This window comes from Eulemur rufifrons, chromosome 25 (assembly GCF_041146395.1).
Source record: "Eulemur rufifrons isolate Redbay chromosome 25, OSU_ERuf_1, whole genome shotgun sequence".
Taxonomy (NCBI): Eukaryota; Metazoa; Chordata; class Mammalia; order Primates; family Lemuridae; genus Eulemur; species Eulemur rufifrons.
The window spans coordinates 8243344-8258112 of NC_091007.1; the positions used below are offsets into that span (position 1 = coordinate 8243344).

The 14769-nt window shown below is 37.2% G+C and overlaps 1 protein-coding gene across 1 annotated transcript in view; it reads left to right on the forward strand.

The window, feature by feature from the left end:
* The first annotated feature begins 96 nt into the window (after positions 1 to 96).
* Positions 97 to 14769, forward strand: part of CDC123 (cell division cycle 123) — a 42006-nt gene continuing 27333 nt past the window's right edge. Inside the window, exons 1-6 of the mRNA XM_069458908.1 lie at positions 97 to 202; positions 2601 to 2672; positions 5971 to 6028; positions 6302 to 6334; positions 11852 to 11947; positions 14013 to 14119. Of these exons, the coding sequence (XP_069315009.1) occupies positions 129 to 202; positions 2601 to 2672; positions 5971 to 6028; positions 6302 to 6334; positions 11852 to 11947; positions 14013 to 14119 (440 nt within the window). The 5' untranslated portion in view covers positions 97 to 128. The remainder of the gene's footprint in view (positions 203 to 2600; positions 2673 to 5970; positions 6029 to 6301; positions 6335 to 11851; positions 11948 to 14012; positions 14120 to 14769) is intronic.

Consider the following 14769-nt stretch of genomic DNA (forward strand, 5'->3'; position numbering starts at 1 on the left):
AATAGCTCGGCAGGCACTTCCGGGACCGGAGCCCAGGGTTCCGGGAGAGCGCTGGCAGGAAAGGGAAAGGCGGCGGCGGCGGCGGCGGCGGCGGCGGCGGCGGCGGCGGCAGCAGCAGCAGCTGGAGGATGAAGAAGGAGCATGTGCTGCACTGTCAGTTCTCCGCGTGGTACCCGCTCTTCCGAAGCCTTACCATCAAGAGGTAAGATGGGAGGGGTTAGGCCGGGCCGACTGGCGAGAGGGAACTGCGGCATTTGGGCGAATCCTATCTCAAAAGCAAAATCAGCAGGCCTTCTACCGACTGTATGGGAGCGACGGTGTCGACACGTCGACTTCCTAATAGTATTCGAGGTGGGGAGGTTAATGATGGAGGTCCGTGTTTGCCGTGCGCCCTGTTGCGAGCCAGGGAGTGTGCTGGGGAGGTGGGAGGGTAGCTGGTTGTTCAGTGGGGGTTGGAGGCGGGGTGAGTAGTGGATTAACCTAGTTTAGGCTTGGGAGTTCACCATCACTACTTTTAGAACTACAGGCGCAAGGTGATCTGGAGAACTGGGTGGTCTGGACTTTGCCACTGGCCAGCCCACCGAGTGACTTAATTGCTTTCTGCCCCCTGGGGAGCGGTGTGGGAGTTTGGGGAAATTTTGGTCAAAGGGGACAGAATTACTATTAGCTAGGAGGAATAAATGCAAAGATCTATTGTACAGCATGGTGACTGTAGTTAATGACGGTATAGGTATTGTATTCTTGAAAAAACGCAGAGGGTGCATATTAATTGTTCACACCACAAAAATAACCATATGAGGTAATGCATTGGTTAATTAGCCAGATTAGACCATTCCACAGTGTATATATACTTCAAAACATCAGGTACACGATAAATACATACAATTTTATCTGTCAATTTAAAAAATGTTTTGGATAGAAAATCTGGAGTTTGCTGTTATTGATTTTGTGCAGTGACATTTCAATAATTGATGATTCATTATATAATGTTTTCATTCAATAAAAATCGGATATATGCTTTACAAAATAAGTTGTGTAGATGGCTTCGAATTGTGGTAAGTTAAAATGCATAAAAAAAAATTTCAAGTTCTTAAATATTATTGGAATCTTTGGGAAGACCTTAGATTCACTGTACTTATACTGTCATTTGTTAGCTTTATAAGAGTTAAATATTTGGGAATGCTTATTTGTAATCAGACAATAGACATTTAAAAATAAAATTGAATACTTTTTTTATAGTTTAAATTTTTAAAAAGACTTAAATTCCAAAGCCTCACTTGAAATCGATTAAAATTTAGTTAGATTTACAAACAGAATAAGATTTTTAGTTGAACTTAAAAGCCTGAGGAAGAACTATGTTTTTGAATGTGAATTTGTAACTTTGACGAATCAAATATTAATTTCTAAAACCGAAGTGGCCCATTAATAATCTTTTCTGTGCACAAAAACCATTTGTAATGTGCAAAAAAAATTTTCCCATAAATAAATGAGACATATTATAATTTGATGATGTTTTATTGACTCTGTAAAAGCATGCTGTAATCTTTTTCACTTTTTAAAAATATACACCTCAAGATCAAAATAATAGCATTACTTTTAGATATGTGTGGCAGGAATTTTTGATGATTTATTATTACAGGGAAAAACACTAATTATCTCATAAGTTTTTAAGTGACTTTAAGTATGGCTTTGCCATTTTTAATTATGATTATCTGAAACAAATTAAGCTAAAGCATGCCCAGTTAAGCAGCTTTATATCTGGTGGTCAGCTGAATAGAATGCCACCAAAACACATCCAAACATATCATGAATTCTTAGCCTTAAGTGCTCATTGCCAACCACAGATTAGTTGCCAGATCCTGAGTCTGTTACTGCCCGCTGTCTTAGAAGATGGCCAAATGCTGTTAATCTTCTGGTTTATTTTGCTGCTTTTTCTGTGTTGCAGCAAGTATCTGCTGGTCTCTTATTTCTTAAAGACGCAGAAACATTGTGCTCAGTCTGAATTCTTTTGAGCTTGTTTCTTTCATATTGTGATATCCATCTGGTTCTTTGGATTTAGCTGTTTTTTGTTTGTTTCTTTGCCACAAAGATCTTTGTAGTAATTATGTAAACTGCAATATTTATTCATATTATTCTAATTCCTTGTCTGCTCCTACCAAATGTATGTCATTAACATTTTCCACTTCATGTTAAAATAAAAAGAACAAATAATTCAAAAATATAATCTAATGTGGCCAGAAGAGGTGGCTCATGCCTATAATCCTAGCAGTCTGAGAGGCTGAGGCAGAAGGATCATTTGAGCTTAGGAGACCGGCCTGAGCAAGAGAGAGACCCCATCTCTACTAAAAATAGAAAAATTAGCCAGGTGTCATGGCTGAGGCTGAGGCAAGAGGATTGCTTGAGCCCAGGAGTTTGAGGTTGTAGTGAGCTATGATGAGGCCACTGTACCCTACCCTGGATGACAGAGCCAGACCGTGTCTCAAAAAAAAAAAAAAAAAAAGAGAAAAGTAATCAAGTGTGGAATTTTTTCTTTCTGCTTATGGTTGTCTTTTAAAATGATGCCTCTTTTTGGTACATGTATTTTTTTTTTTCTTTTTTAGTGTCATTCTTCCACTTCCTCAGAATGTGAAGGATTATTTACTCGATGATGGAACTCTGGTGGTTTCAGGAAGGTAAAGTACATTCAAAAAAAATTCCTCAAACTTTATCATAAATGTGGCAATGATTAATCTCAACACTTACCATATAAAATGAATAGATTAGCTTAGGCACCATTCACTCCCTTTAGCTTTTTTTCTTTCCTGGCTAAAATTGTGTGCTGATCTTTCTCTCATGTTTCTTGTCAGTGCTCAGTTAATATTTTCAAAATTGAGTACTTCTCCCTCTAATAATTACTGTTGTGAAATTGAGCAGTTCCTTTCACCTCTGCCTTTAGGAAACGAAAATAACTTCTCAAGGTAGCAGGGTGGGGGGAGGGCACATTAAAACCTTTTCAGATCCTTCAGTTTTTAAGATAAAAATTCATTGTCCCTTGCAAACAGAAAGCTTTACTAGGGTTTATCATTTTAACTCCTTAACATTTTGTTCTTCACAGTTGACCTGCCATGGCCCCACCCACACCTTCTAGAAGCTGTTTAGGTAGTTCTCCTATTTGTAAAGGGAAGAAGTTACCATATTTCATTCTTTTTAGTGCAAATTGGGAAGTTTAAGAATCATAGAATTTAGTGAAGTTACAATTTTGTCATTCAAGTGTCTGCTAAGGAGTCATTTTATCTAAGTGTTTGTCCTTCACCATCCTTTCTAAAATAGGCTGTCAGTAACCCTTGCCGGTTTATCACTTTGTCCCCGACCTTCTTCTATTTTTCTGCATAGCACTTAATTCCACCTGACATAAATCTCCTGATTGTTTCATTGGAAAGCAATCTCATGAGAACAGGGCCTTGGCCAATTTTCAGCACCCCAATTCATGGAACAGTGCCTGATACATCAGAGATGCTTGGTATACGTTTGTTGGATGAATAAACCTTAAAAATGTAGAGTTGTGTGTGTTTTCAGTAACACTAAATTGACCTCATATTTTTGCCTGATGGATTTTAAGTGTAGCTTTCTGGGTTATATTTCTGTTTTTGGTATTTATAGCCCCCTAATAATCTGAGAGACATTAATATAAAGTCTTGTTAATTTGGAATAATTGGAGGATAAGGAAACAGTAGAAAAGTTAGATAAGTTTCAGCTTTGGGATATTTACAGACTTAATTTTATTATTCCCAAATATAACATATATAATAAGCTTATATAAATGAGAGTATAAATAAAATGACTCATAATATTAGCAAACACGTGGTACATTTCAGTACTGTAAACGTATTGAAGAGTTCCTATATTGATTTTCATTGGCCAGATGTTTTCACAGCCTCTGATTTAGGCAAGCACTGTAGTAAATACTGTTAATCATTGCTGTACCTGGATATTATAGCAATGAAGTAATCACGTAGGGACTCTGCCCTTTTGGAGTTGACAGTTCAGCTTCATATTTTGTGAGACTCAATATGGTGTAGTGCTGGTTCTTGAGTCAAATTGCCTAGTTTTAAATCATATCTTCGCTATATTCTAGCTTTCTGTTCTTCAGTTTCCTTGTCTATAAATGGGGCAAATGACAGTATAGCGCTTACCTTTCAGGGCTGTTGTGAGAATGGGAGACCTGCTAGTGGGTTCAACTAAAGTGGTGACAATAGAGGGGGAAAGTGAATGGATTTGAGATGATGTGGAGCTTGCACCTTCAGAACCTAATGATGGAGAGGGAAGTGTCAAGAACTCCCAGATTTCTGATTGAACAACAGATGAATGAGGATGTCATTGGCTTAGGTTGAGAAAAGCAATGTTCATTGAGATTTCAAGGGTAGTGATTTTAGATTGGGTTACTTTTATAAATAAAAACTCGAAAATTATAGGTATAATTAAAATGAGGCACACTTACAATAAAATGCATCGATCTTAAGTGTACAATTTGACAAATCTTGATAAATGTATTACATGTATTTCACGACCACTCCATTCCCCAGAAAGTTTTCACTTATCCCTTTCTTAGCCTGGTTTTGTCAGTTGTAGAATGTCATATAAATAGAATCATGTAATATGTATTCTTTTGTGTCTGTGTGAATGGAAAAAATACAAACTGCTTTTCCTCTGCTCTCACACCACAAGAATAAACACAGAAGACTTCTGTGACCAAATGTATGGGGATTTTCACCCACCAACAAGCAATCAGTCAGTTCTTTAGTGGATGCCAGGTGGATGTGCTCCAATCCAATACTCATGCCGTCTACCTGGTGATAGCACTAGGTCCCACAGGTGGAGGGCTGAGTCTCCAAGACTGCCCTCTAATTTCAATGACAGTCACAGGCCCCAGGTTGTTTTGCCTGTGTTTCTGATCAGTCAGCTATATATCAGGGCCCCATCCATCCTTGGTTTTGATGAATTTGCTAGAGCAACTCTAAGAACCCACGAAACACTTACTTAGGTTTACCAGTATATCATAAAGGGTACTATGAAAGATGCAAATGAGGAGATGCGTAGGGTGAGGTATAAGGAAGGGGTGTGGAGCTTCCATGCCCTCCCTGGGCACACCACCCTCCAGAAACCTCAGTGTGTTCAGCGGTTCCAGAAGCTCTTTGTTCTCTGTTCTCTTGGTCCTTTTATAGAGACTTCATTGGATAGGCATGATTGACAACTGTGTAGAAATGTGATTGGACAAAAACGAGTATAAGCTAATACTAACAGACCGAATGGGGAAACCCAGCAAAGCTGTCTATTCTGAGTTTTCTTGGCTTGTCTGTGTAGCATTCCTTCCTCCCAGATATGGGACAGGTCCCCTCCTGAAATGGGGGTCTTAAGACCTACCATTTGATAAGGATATATTTTTAGTTTCTGTGGCCTGCCTTGGGGAGAAAAAGCAAGTCAAAAGAGCACAGGAGAAGGTCAGAGAGAGATTCTGTTTGCCAAAGCCTGCTTCTAACACTTAAAGCACCCCAGTGTTAACAGCAAAAGACTCTATCATGGGCTGTGGGTATGAACTGTGGATGAAAAAAATACATATATATATATCTCTCTCATAATTTCACAGTCTGGCTCCTTTAACTCAGTATAATGTTTTTGAGATTCAGCTATGTTATTCCATTTTGTTGCTGAATGGTAGTTTTCAAACATGTCTTTTTAAATTCACTTTTGGGGTTTGTATACGTAGGTTTGGGTGTGTAACCATCTTAATATATTCCTTGTTATCCTAACAAGGACTTTTTTGCTTCACTGAATTTAGATGGTAAGAGTTAGTTGAGTAAGTTTGTGTATATGGTTCTCCAGTTCTAAGGCTGTCTGTTTGAGTTTTTAAAAAAATTTACTCAGTACACTTGAACTTATGACTACAGGGTACCGAAGTCTTTTTCTTGCTTAATTTTTGTTCAATTTTTTTAGGGAAGATCCACCAACATGCTCTCAGCCAAACAGTGATGATGAAGCAGAAGAAATACAGGTTGGTACAAAATGAAATAACCTGTTCTATAGACTGTTCTAATTTAAATGATCTCTGAAATGGTTCTGACATTTAGATCTTACCTTACATTTGATAAAGTGAGAAATTACTCTCACTTTGAGCAAATCTCACTTTGACATATTTTTCTATTTGCTGTATGTTTAGGAAAAGATATCTCCTGTTTATGTATCATTTTTGGTGGAGCACTGCTTTTTGGAAGCCCCGTGCAGTACTTAAGTGTAATGTTTTGTTTCTGTCCTCTTTTCCACACAGTGGTCTGATGATGAGAACACAGCCACGCTTACGGTAAGAGATTCATGCTGTCACCCTAGGGTTAGCGTCAAGGTTTAAGTGCATAACCCTTTGAAATTCCCATGTACTCACCATTTCAAGTATCTTTTTCTCTATGGGCTGTTATTTACTATTTTAACTTGAATCGTTACGTAACAGACAAATATGGTTTGTTCTTTTTTCCCTTTGATTACAAAGAAAATATTTTAAGTTTGTATTTGATGCTTTGACTTATTTCTGTTAAGCTCTGAGAGAAGGAATCAAGCCTAATGTTAAACTCTTTGGTTCCCAGATCTGTGGAACCTAAATTAAAGTGAAAATCTATATTTACTAATTCAAGTATATTTAAATGACATGAAAATTCATCTCTTTCAAGCAAGAATAGAGAAGTATGTAACTTTAACCAATGTTTTATCTAAAAATGTAGGAGTTGATCAAGCATATTATAGTCTTTCGAGATAAAACTGCTGTTGTGATATTCAACTTAAAAATTTTTTTGATAGAGATTGTAAAAGGAATAATTGAAACCAAAAAATGTACTTCTGAAAATAGATAAATGAGGCCTGGCGCGGTGGCTCATTCCTGTAATCCTAGCACTCTGGGAGGCCAATGCAGGTGGATCACTCGAGGTCAGGAGTTCTATACCAGCCTGAGCAAAAACAAGACCCCATCTCTACTAAAAATAAAAAGAAATTAGCGGACCAACTAAAAATATATAGAAAAAATTAGCCAGGCGTGGTGGTGCATGCCTATAGTCCCAGCTACTCGAGAGGCTGAGGCAGAAAGATTGCTTGAGCCCAGGAGTTTGAGGTTGCTGTGAACTAGGCTGATGCAGCGGCACTCTAGCCCGGGCAACAGAGTGAGTGAGACTCTGTCTCAAAAATAAATAAATAAATAAATAAATGAAACTCCTTATACCTTGAGTTAAAAGAGAAATGTTTTCGTAAAATTCCTTATAAGTAAATGTAAAGGCAGAAAAAAAGGAAACTAGTTTTAGGGAAGGGTATGTCCTAATACAGCTCAAAATATGAAGCTATTTCTATTTATTATAATAAAATAGATGGAATTTCCAGGGTGCAGCAAAATAAAGTGGAGATGCTCCAAACTGCCGTATTTCTTTAGGTGTAAAAAATGAAGCATGGCAACAAACACAAACGCGGAAAGTTGGCATGTTTTGTTTACTCCGGGTGCCATGCAGACCCCTCTCCTTTTATGGGAATTCCATTCAGTTCAATGTAAATGTTATTTATCTGCCATATTCAGGGCACTATACTGGGTTCTGTGAGATGAACAAAGATGAATGTGATTTGATTCCTGCCATTAGGGAGTTTGTGAACCAGTGGGGAGAGGTGCAAGGTAGGGGGTGGATGGCAGTGCTGTCAGAACAGAGAGAGCATGTAGAGCTGCAGGCACTGGAAATGCCTGAAGGGATAAGCGATATTTGACCCGGACCTTAAAAGTGGTAAGGATTATCAATGTCAACTCATGATTTTAAATATATATGGATGGACAGATATAGAAATTAATAATATAAGGATGTGTGTGTATTTACCAAACTTTCACTAAGGTTTGACGTGTGACATCATGGTAGCAGTGAGCACACCTAGTGTCCTGATCTTGGTTTCTAAGTACCACTCTCCATTAAAAGGAATCAAGTTCATAGAGACATTCAGGACTGGAGTTAGAAAATGTGTGTGTACAGGAAGGATACATCACCTGACGCAGCTGCATGGCCTGGATCTGATCACGAGGAAACATGCAACAGACTCAACATTTTGGAAATTAGGTAGAGTAGCTGCCCTGTACCCTTCAAAAATGTCAAGATCATAAATGATGAGAACAACAGAGAGAGGAACTGTTGCAGATTAAAGGAGATTAAGGGGACATGACAGCTAGATCCAGTGCATGATTCTAGACTGGATGCCTGGACAAGATAAAAAGTTTTGATTTTTCTTTTGCTGTAAAAGACATTGTTAGGACAATTCGCAAATTTTGAATAAGATCTGTAGATTAGCTAATAGGTGTGGTATCCATGTTAGTTCCCTGATTTTGATAATTTCACTGTTATGTAAGAGAATGTTAAATCAGCTTTTTAGGGGCTATACACTGAAGTATTTAGGGATATAGGGGCATGGTGATTGCAAATTACTCTCTAGGGAAAAAAAATGCACATTTTATGTATATATAAATACTCTTTTTATGTTTCTGGAATTATTTAAAAATAAAAAGTTAATAATTTCAAAAAGTGGGTTTTACTGGGTGGAACTGAATGGAGTTGGCAGGGGAACATTCATGGTAGAACAGTCTTAGAGAAGGCGAGATGTGAGCCAGGATGGGGGTAGGAAAATCCGAAGTATTGGTGAATGGAAAATCGGCCATTAATGTATGTGCAAAAGCAGTCTATTAAAAATGGGGAAAAAAAATAACTGAGATGGGTAAATTTTAAAAAAGTAAGTTGCTAAAAGTAAGCATAGTACATGACAGCATTTATGTTAAATTTTTTGAATGCCATATTTTATGCATGGGTACAGAGTATAAAATCATGAATATAAAAGAATACTCCCCAATTTTGCAACAATGGCTACCTGTGGGGAGAGAGGGAAGGGCTAGGGAGGAGGACAAGGAGAGAGGAGTCTCATTTCTACCTCATCTTTTTTTCCCTTAATAAATGTAAAAGTCTGGATCAAATATGCCAAATTGTTGACTATTTGAATCTACGAATGTAGGTACATGTTTTTTGTATATTTAAGTCATTTCATAAGTCTAAAAAAATTAAATAACAAAAAAGACACCTACCCTTTCTGGATGAGTGTGGTACAGGGTGCCATGGTAGGTGAGGTTGGAAGGATGGAGAAGTGAGAGGTGAGTCTAGATTACAGAGAGTCCATGGAAATCACATTAAAAGTGTGGATTCTCTTCCACTTACAATGGGAACTTTTCCCAGACAGCTGAGGTGTTATGCATATTTTAAATTGGCTAGTTGAGCTATGAGCTTAAAATTAAAAAGATAGTTAAATCTGTTTATAGATAATTTTCAGAAAACGGTAAAATCATGACTCCCATATAGATATAAAACTGTTTAATGCATCTTGAAGATTTATTTAACTCATGAGGGAACCAGACAGATGTTAGAACTGGTTCAAAAGAGAATCCCAAGACAAGACATAAATTTATGGATCAGGAATATTGAAATGGCTATGTAAATGAGGCAAAACTGGTTTTACCTCCCTCCTGTATGAAATGTCTCTCCAGGGCAGGAGAGAAAACAATCAAACCTCTTCAGAAAAGTTAGCATTTGGTGTCCATAGGATTAGTTCATATTGCTATCATTTACCTACAATTTGCCGAGCTATAAAATAGCCCACAGACCTAGCTAGAATCAGATAATCTGGAAAGGTGTGCTATATGTGGGCAATACATGGTCTTCCACAGAAAACTATGCATAAAACTTTTTATAATTTAAATTTGTTTCAGGATCCTTATGCCAGGATTTCCTAAATTTGAATAATTTTAAGGATTTGAGGGAACCAATATAGGCTGGGCACAAGTCAGGAGGATTGTGAGACCAGCCTGGGCAACATTATAAGACCCTGTCTCCACAAAAAAATTTTAAAAATTAACCAGGCATGATGGCACATGCCTGTGTAGTCCCAGCTACTGAGGAGGCTGAGGGGGGAGGATCGCTTGAACCCAGGCATTCGAGGTTACTGTGAGCTATGATGGTGCCACGGCACTCCAGCCTGGACAACAGAGTGAGACCCTGTCTCTGAAACAAACAAATGAACAAATGCAATACGTAAATATAAAGCAATCCTTAGATGTCAAGTTTTATGGGATAGGACAGTTAAATTGTTTTGTCTTTGAAGGTTGAATCCCTTCATGCTGTAAAATTTGTGTAACTGCCGATTGTTTACAGGAAATATTGCCAGTGCAGATCTTAGATAAGTGGTGTTTATGGGTGAGCTCTAGGGAGCCGGCTCAGCAGCTTCAGGTGATGATGAGGAAATTATTGGCTTAACATAAATTGTAATTCCCTTTGAGTGAGAGAGGTGAATGGAAAATAAAATCTCTTAATACTATTACTCATTTTGAAAGCCTCTCTAAATTACTCTAATTTCATGTATCTAAGTTGCAGAAGGAGTCTAATGGGAGGCAGATACAGTGGCAGCCTATTAGATAATTAAAAGATACTGTTGTTACCCAGTCTAGAGGTCAGACTTATCTGTGCCAGAGAGAAGAGTAGCCTAATTGGGCCTTAAGCTCTCTCTTTGTTACTCCCTAGCCTTTTGCTTTCTAGTTTGAGGGATATATTACCCTTTTTTGAAACTTATTCTTTGGTCTGTTTCCCAGACTCTTGGCAAAGTTTTTTCTCTGTCATAACTGAGGGGATCCACATAAACTGTTGATTGAATTTTGGAATGTGCAGTTTAATTAATTCTAGACCTAGTCTAACATTTTTTCCCCTATGGAAGAAATTGGTCACTGGATGTTTTCAGCACTTGCAGTTGCCCATTAGGGGGCAGCAATCCCTTTTCTAGGAGGTAATGGGAACGAATGACTGGAGAATCCGTTAGTGTTCCTGTATTTCTGTCTCTCCCGAAGACTCCATTTCCACCCCTCTTCTTTTCTCTAGCTTTTGTCCGTGAGCTCCTTTGCTAGTGACGTAAAGCTCGAGGCAGGGCATAATGGCATCAAGCTTAAGTTCCTTTTAAAAGCACTATTTCTATTTACTTCTTAGTTGATTTGAACATGTAGAGTATTTTGGTCACCTGCTTATATAAAATATGCATTTTTAAATCAATCAAGAAGGAGAGAACATTTTGATTTGACTAAGGTCCTATTTTTAAAACTTGTCTAAGCCCAGTGTGGTGTGGTGCACACCTATAGTCCCAGCTACTCAGGAGGCTGAGGCAGGATGTTCCCTTGAGCTCAGGAGTTCAAGTCCAGCCTGGACAACATAGCAAAACCCCATCTCTAAAAACAAACCAAAAACCAACAAAAAACAACTTGTCTGTAAATAGTAGTATTTAAATACAGTTTACCACATCAGTTATTTTTCATTCTCACAAAGCCTTCTGGGGATACTGCATGTCCAAGACATTTCCTGCAAATGGAAAGGCTTCTGGCCCTTTAAGTGGGGGTGTTACTTCCGAGAACTGGAGTATGTGGACAGGTGATATTTACTTGTCTCGTCTCTTTTCATTTGATAAATACTGGTTTTATGTAGATGTACAGAGCACTGTTCATTCCTTCCTCACATCTCCAGATGCCTGGTGACTTCTGTCTTTTTAGTTTTGTGGGTTTGATTGTTTTGGAAAATGCTATTTGAGCAGCTGGTTATTTTATTTTTCTTTCTGATGAATGTGCTTGATCACTGATTTTATTTAACTGGGTTCAAAAATTCTGGTAGTAATTTGTATTCTAAATTCTGTTTTTATACCCCAAGCTATAACCTTGGCATTTTGATCTTGTTTTCCATGGTTACTGTGATGATAATTGATGTGCCCAAATATTTCTTCTTTCTCTCTGTAGGCACCAGAATTTCCTGAGTTCACCACTAAAGTCCAGGAAGCTATCAATTCCCTGGGGGGCAGTGTCTTTCCTAAGCTTAACTGGAGTGCCCCAAGGGTAGGAACCCATAAGTAAACCTCTTATTGTTTGAATATTCTTTGTTTTGCTATTCATTTCATTTTCTGTCCCCACAGAACGTCTAATTATATTCCTAATCCTAGGAAAATATACTGTGGAATTTATTATTATTTTCCATCTGTTATTTTATCTTCCTGACTCTGCTATACACTTCCCTGGTCTGTGAAATACTGTATATTCTGCCAAAAGACAATTTCAACCTCTTGTGTTGCTGATGTGCTAGAATTCTGAGGAAATTTTTACTTTGCCCTTTTCAAAACTTCATCTGTTCGGTTTAACAGAAAAATTTTTCTCTGTTGAAAAATAATAAAAATGTCACAGGCTATATAAATAGAGCAGTTTGAGAAATCAACTGATATTTTCTTAAATTTTGTTTTATTAACACTGCATTGACAAGATTTTTGTAAAAGTTAAGGCCTGTGGGAAAAATTCTCTATTTTTTTTTAAATCCAATAGAAAACAATTTTATGTCAGCAAAACTCAGTTAAGGAATCAAAGACTTATTTGCATTTTCAAAAATCATCTCATGTGCCTTTCTTTTTTATTCTAAACTGAATGATAACTTGTACTTAATCTCATTTTTATTTTTCCTTTTTAAAAGTAGTTATACTTACTGTACATGTACAGAGTTTAAAATTTCAGATAGATTTGGAAGCTTGCTACAAAAATTAATTGGTCCTGACACCTGTTTTACTTCACTAATTCCTGCTCCCCAGAGGCAACCTCTGTGAAATATTTCAGTACCTTCTTTTGTTATTTACCTCTGTTTCTTTATTTTTCAGGGTAGGTATTTATTATTGCCTTCCCACTGTGAACCAGAAAGATTCAGCTCTTTTATATCCTGTCCCCTCTTCTTTCTATTACACTATCCTTATCATAGTTAGCAAATTTTGATTAGATCAGTATTTGACATTTCCACTTACTATGATTATGCAAACGCTATGTACACATCTGGATTACGTATGTTTTCTCATGTAACATTTTGTTTTCCTTGGAGTTAATAACTATCTTGTTGGTTCAGTTGCATGGTTTGCCATGCACGTGTTGTTTCAGTGGAATTAAATGTGTATGTTCAACATACTATCTTCAGAAGTTCATCATCATTTTCATTGGGAGAAATTATGAAGAAGTTATTATAAAGAAGTTACTGAGCTCATTTGTACTTCCTTACAGTCAACTTTTCATCTATATATGAGCAATATTTTTAATCATTCCATGCTACTGAACTGGGTTGAGGCTTTTCACTTAAGATGGGTAGATTATTTGTGGTTGTAAATTATTCATTTGTTCATTAATGTGTTATTTATTGACTACCTACTATGTGCCAGTATTTTGCTTCCATGTGGGCTGGATAGCTGGATAGGTTTTTGCAATCATTATTTTGCTCATATTATATTACTGCCCTGTGTCTGATCTGTCTGCAGAAGAGGTGTTTTTTAAATTACTTATTCTGTCATTTTTCGTCATGTTCCACTAAACTTTGTGCCTACCGTGCTTGCTATTCTTCCCTTTTTTGTTCATGTGTATGAGACATTCACCATTTAAAGTTGTGATGGTTCAGAATAGCTCACTTCCTTCTCGCCCAGATTTGGTAGACATGGCTTAACTGCCCCAACTGTCAAAGTGCAGGTATTTGGCTGTCACTCCCCAGGAACAGGAAGGAGGGAGGGAGGTGGTCTCTTTTTTCTTAGAGAGTAGCTGGGCAGACTGTTTCTTTACCACTGCAGTCTTTTAGCTGAAGTGTCAGTGTTTCTGATACCTTATTCCCCCTTCTTCTATCATCACTAAGAAAAGGAAGTGCTTGGGCCGGGGCTGAAACGTGAGGACCCTGGCATCTCGGTGTTCATAACTGAGTGACATGCAATAGTGATGCTCTTTGTTGTGGAGAGATGTAATTTAACATTTGACAGTACAGCTAAAATTTACCTGACTTTCTTCCTTAAGCCTTTGAAGTGATATGTGGTATTGATTTTGTTTATAGGCCTCAACATTCAGAGCAACTAACATGGAGTATATACTAAATAGCATGTGTTTTATTATTTAGGATGCATACTGGATAGCAATGAATAGTTCCCTGAAATGTAAAACCCTCAGCGACATCTTTCTACTTTTCAAGAGTTCTGATTTCATCACTCGTGACTTCACGCAGCCGTAAGTATCTCATTCTCTCATGTCAGTAGTTTCAGTACCTGCACAAATTTTTCTACATGTGAAATTCCATTAGTTTTACTACAGTTATAAACTGCAGTCCCAAATAACAAAGCTATTTCATGTTGCCAAAATGACCTATTAAATCAAAACTTTCTTTTCCTTTACAGTAAATAAGTCCCTAAATATCAAGGGTTTTCTGTATCTCTACCCGTTAAACATTTTAGTAATACATGTTTATCATAGAAAAACAAAATAAGAAACTATAACTAAGCAAAAACAGGACATATAAAAGCACCCATGATCTCAGCACAGTTGGTTCTATATATTTCTAGCATTCTGTGCAAATGTATGATAAAATATACCTGTCTCTACCTGTATACAGATTTTTTTTAATTTTTTTATTTTTATGATTCTTTTTTTTTTTTTTTTTTTTCTTTTTACCCAGGTTTTCCACATTGGTATATGCAGATTTTTTTTAAAAGGGAGATCCTATAGTTCATAATGTTTAGTCAGCAGTATATTTCATATATAGTGACATCTCTGCATGTCATTTAAATACTTAAATTCTTCGTTCTTTTTCATTACCTTAATGGCATGCCCCTGGATAGCTGTAGCATAGTTTAACCAATCCTCTTTTCTTCTATAGTCCT